The following is a 3,008-nucleotide window of genomic DNA, read 5'->3' as shown; positions in this document are numbered from 1 at the left end:
TCCATGAAACCGGGTTATATGTACGACATAAGTTAAATAGGGCGATTTGGCACATGATTTTGCATGATAGGTACATATTATAATGCTGCATATTTCAATTGTTGAATGTCTTTTATTTATATAATTTTGAATTATGTAATTTTAATCTTAGTATGGCCTTAGTTTAATCGATATTACCCGTAATGAAAGGGAATATTGATTCGGTTGTAATTTAATGTGATCTCGAATCACTTTTATTTTATTTTCAGTAGTTTTTTCCATTTTACAAATGTATAATAGGAATAGCTTTGTATTTTTATTATTATTTGTAATTTTGGAGCATCTTCAAGACGGTGCCATTCGGAAGGGTGATCCGACAAAGACGGTGTCTTGGAAGGCGTGCCAATTGAAGATTCAAGGGACCAAAGGAGTTGGTTTCCGAATATGTAATAGATTATTTGATTTTCTATTTTAGGAAGGCCATACTAGGAATTTTATTTATTGCTTTGCATTTCTTTTAATATGTTGCATGCATTGCCAAATCGCCATAACAACACATGCATATCTAATCGAGTCATCGACCGTGTCAATTATAATTATCGTAGTTCACCGCTTTAGTTCACTTAAAACGTGATAGATAATAAATTGACAAGACCTCTCACATATAATAATTGAGATAAAGCCTTACCAAATAGTAGAAACTCATGAAGTACCAATTTCGCAAGGGAGTTAATCCGGCTTCACCGTAATACAAACCTTGTTACGTTGGCGAAGTGGGGTAGTAAAAAGTTATTACATCGAAATTTGGATTGAGCTCAACGGAAGTATTGTTGACCGTAGTCGCATGTGTTCCGGGCTAAAGATGAGAATTAGAGTAATTTTTATCGACCGAGAATTCTAAAAGTAGAATTGATTAAAAGGTTAATCTACCGAGTTATATTAATAAGGGATGAATCGGCTCACCGTGCCCAAGTTAATATGAATTTGGATCTCGGAATCATTTATGTAGTTGGGTGGAGGTCACTATATAAATGCAATACTTGTAGTTAAATTAACGAGTATTATTAAAACGATAGATGATAATTAAATTCCTTCATTTCCTATTTTGTAGTCAAAATTTGTTTTATCAACTGCAATGACAACTCCAAACGCGTCCGCATCCACTAGTTCCACACCGCTTTCCAATGTGTCATGGCTCCGATCCTTCATGGATCGATGTAAGTTAGAAAAGAATGGGTCCAATTTCGCCGATTGGGATGCACAACTTCGCTTGGCCGCGCAAGGTGACGACAAGCTTCGTTACCTTACCGAGGCATCTCCCACCGAACCTCCTAATACTAGGTCCGCCGCTAGGCAATCCTATGAGGATTACCAAAAGGAGTCGGCTGCAATGAAAAATGTTTTGATCTTTGCTATGGAGGCCGAACTCCAACGAAGTGCTATAAAGATTAGCACCGCTCATGAGATCTACATGAAGCTTGTGAACATGTTTTCACGAGCTCCTAGGGTCATTCAATATGAGGCGGCTTCCGCATTCTTTGATCTTAACATCAAAGAGGGCCAAAAGGTGAGCCCACATGTGCTCAAGTTGATAGAGCATGTTGAGACCTTGAAATCGCATAAGGTGGAAATTCCCGATGAACTCGTGATTGATCGAATTCTTCATTCCCTAAGCAAAATCAAAGCATATGTTCAATTCCGGGTGAATTTTAATATGCAAGATAAGAAGGTTTCCCTTGATGAGTTGCACAAAATGCTTGTGCAAGCCGAAAGGGATATGGGGCTAAGTGTTAGCACCACCAAAGATGTGCTCAATATCAATCAAAAGAGCAAAGGAACCTTCAAGAAAAGTGGGAAAAAGGGAAAGAAGCGAACTCCCAACAGGAACAAAGCTAAGACTTATGAAGCAAGCTCCTCCAAGCCCAAGTACAGTGCCCCATCCGGGGACAAGTGCCACTATTGTTGTGGTGTTGGGCATTGGAAGAGAAACTGTTCCAAGTATCTTGGCGACATCAAAGCTGGAAAGGTTACTCCAGTAGGTATATAAATATCCCTATCTTTTATGTTTCAATCTCAATTAGTATGTGATACAAGTTGTGATGATTACCCTTTTTATTGTAAATAGGGCCCCCTCCTAGCAAGGACAAAGGCAAGGAGAAGCAAACCTAGAGGATCACGAGGAAAGCTAGAGTAGCCGACCATGGTGATGGATCAATGGAAGCTTGGCTTTTAATTTGCTTTGTCTTTAATTTTATGATGAATTTCATGTTTTTAGAACTATTTTGATTTCCTCGTGTGACTTGGAAATTGGTTTGTATCCTTTAAACACAGGTTGTATTTTGGATATTGGTGATTTGGTTTTCAACCCAAATCACTTGTTTTATTATGTTGTTTGTTCTAAAATCATCATCATAAATTACTTGCGTAGAGAAACATTAGATAAACAACTCAAATTGATCAAGTAGACGATTATGATGATGGGATCATTATATGTCCATAAGCTATGAATCTGATTCTCCTTATGTCTTTGTTACTTAAAGTAACAACTTATTTATATAAGATCAACTCTAAGAGTTGTAATGAGTTTTTGAATTCATCGAGTAGGGAATTCTCGATACCAAATGGACATATTATTCTAATTGGATGGTCAACCGTGAGATACCTAGAATAGAGAGTCTATTAAACCAGATTACATGGATCAGACTGTCATATTATCAAGCTGCCATGTTAGGATGGCCTTTTGAAAGTTAATATATAGTCCTTGAAAACTCCTAATACTCCGTTAAATATATGTTTGTGCCTCACAAAGCTATCTCTCGAGAAATTAGGTGTATTTCTGAGAAATAGAGTGGGAGTAAATTGAATCGTCACAAACATCTCCTATAGTTGAAATGTTACTTTGTGAAAGTAATTGAATTATAGAGTGGGAGTTGGTATTGAACTATTATCTATGAAGATAGTATGAGAGCATAGTTCAGTGGGAGTCTATCGCACATGTCTTATTGTTTAAAAATATTACTTTGTGAAAG

General features: G+C 36.9%; 1 protein-coding gene across 1 annotated transcript; it reads left to right on the top strand.

Annotated features, from left to right (window-relative positions):
• The first annotated feature begins 1,407 nt into the window (after positions 1–1,407).
• Positions 1,408–2,407, top strand: LOC141614793 (uncharacterized). Its single transcript, XM_074433536.1, has 2 exons — positions 1,408–2,018; positions 2,105–2,407. Exons 1-2 carry the CDS (start codon positions 1,451–1,453, stop codon positions 2,146–2,148), a joined length of 612 nt encoding a protein of 203 aa, XP_074289637.1. The 5' UTR covers positions 1,408–1,450; the 3' UTR covers positions 2,149–2,407.
• Positions 2,408–3,008: the final 601 nt, after the last annotated feature.

The sequence above is a fragment of the Silene latifolia genome, chromosome 11 (assembly GCF_048544455.1).
Source record: "Silene latifolia isolate original U9 population chromosome 11, ASM4854445v1, whole genome shotgun sequence".
NCBI classification, from domain to species: domain Eukaryota; kingdom Viridiplantae; phylum Streptophyta; class Magnoliopsida; order Caryophyllales; family Caryophyllaceae; genus Silene; species Silene latifolia.
This window is presented reverse-complemented; position numbering and strand designations above follow the sequence as displayed.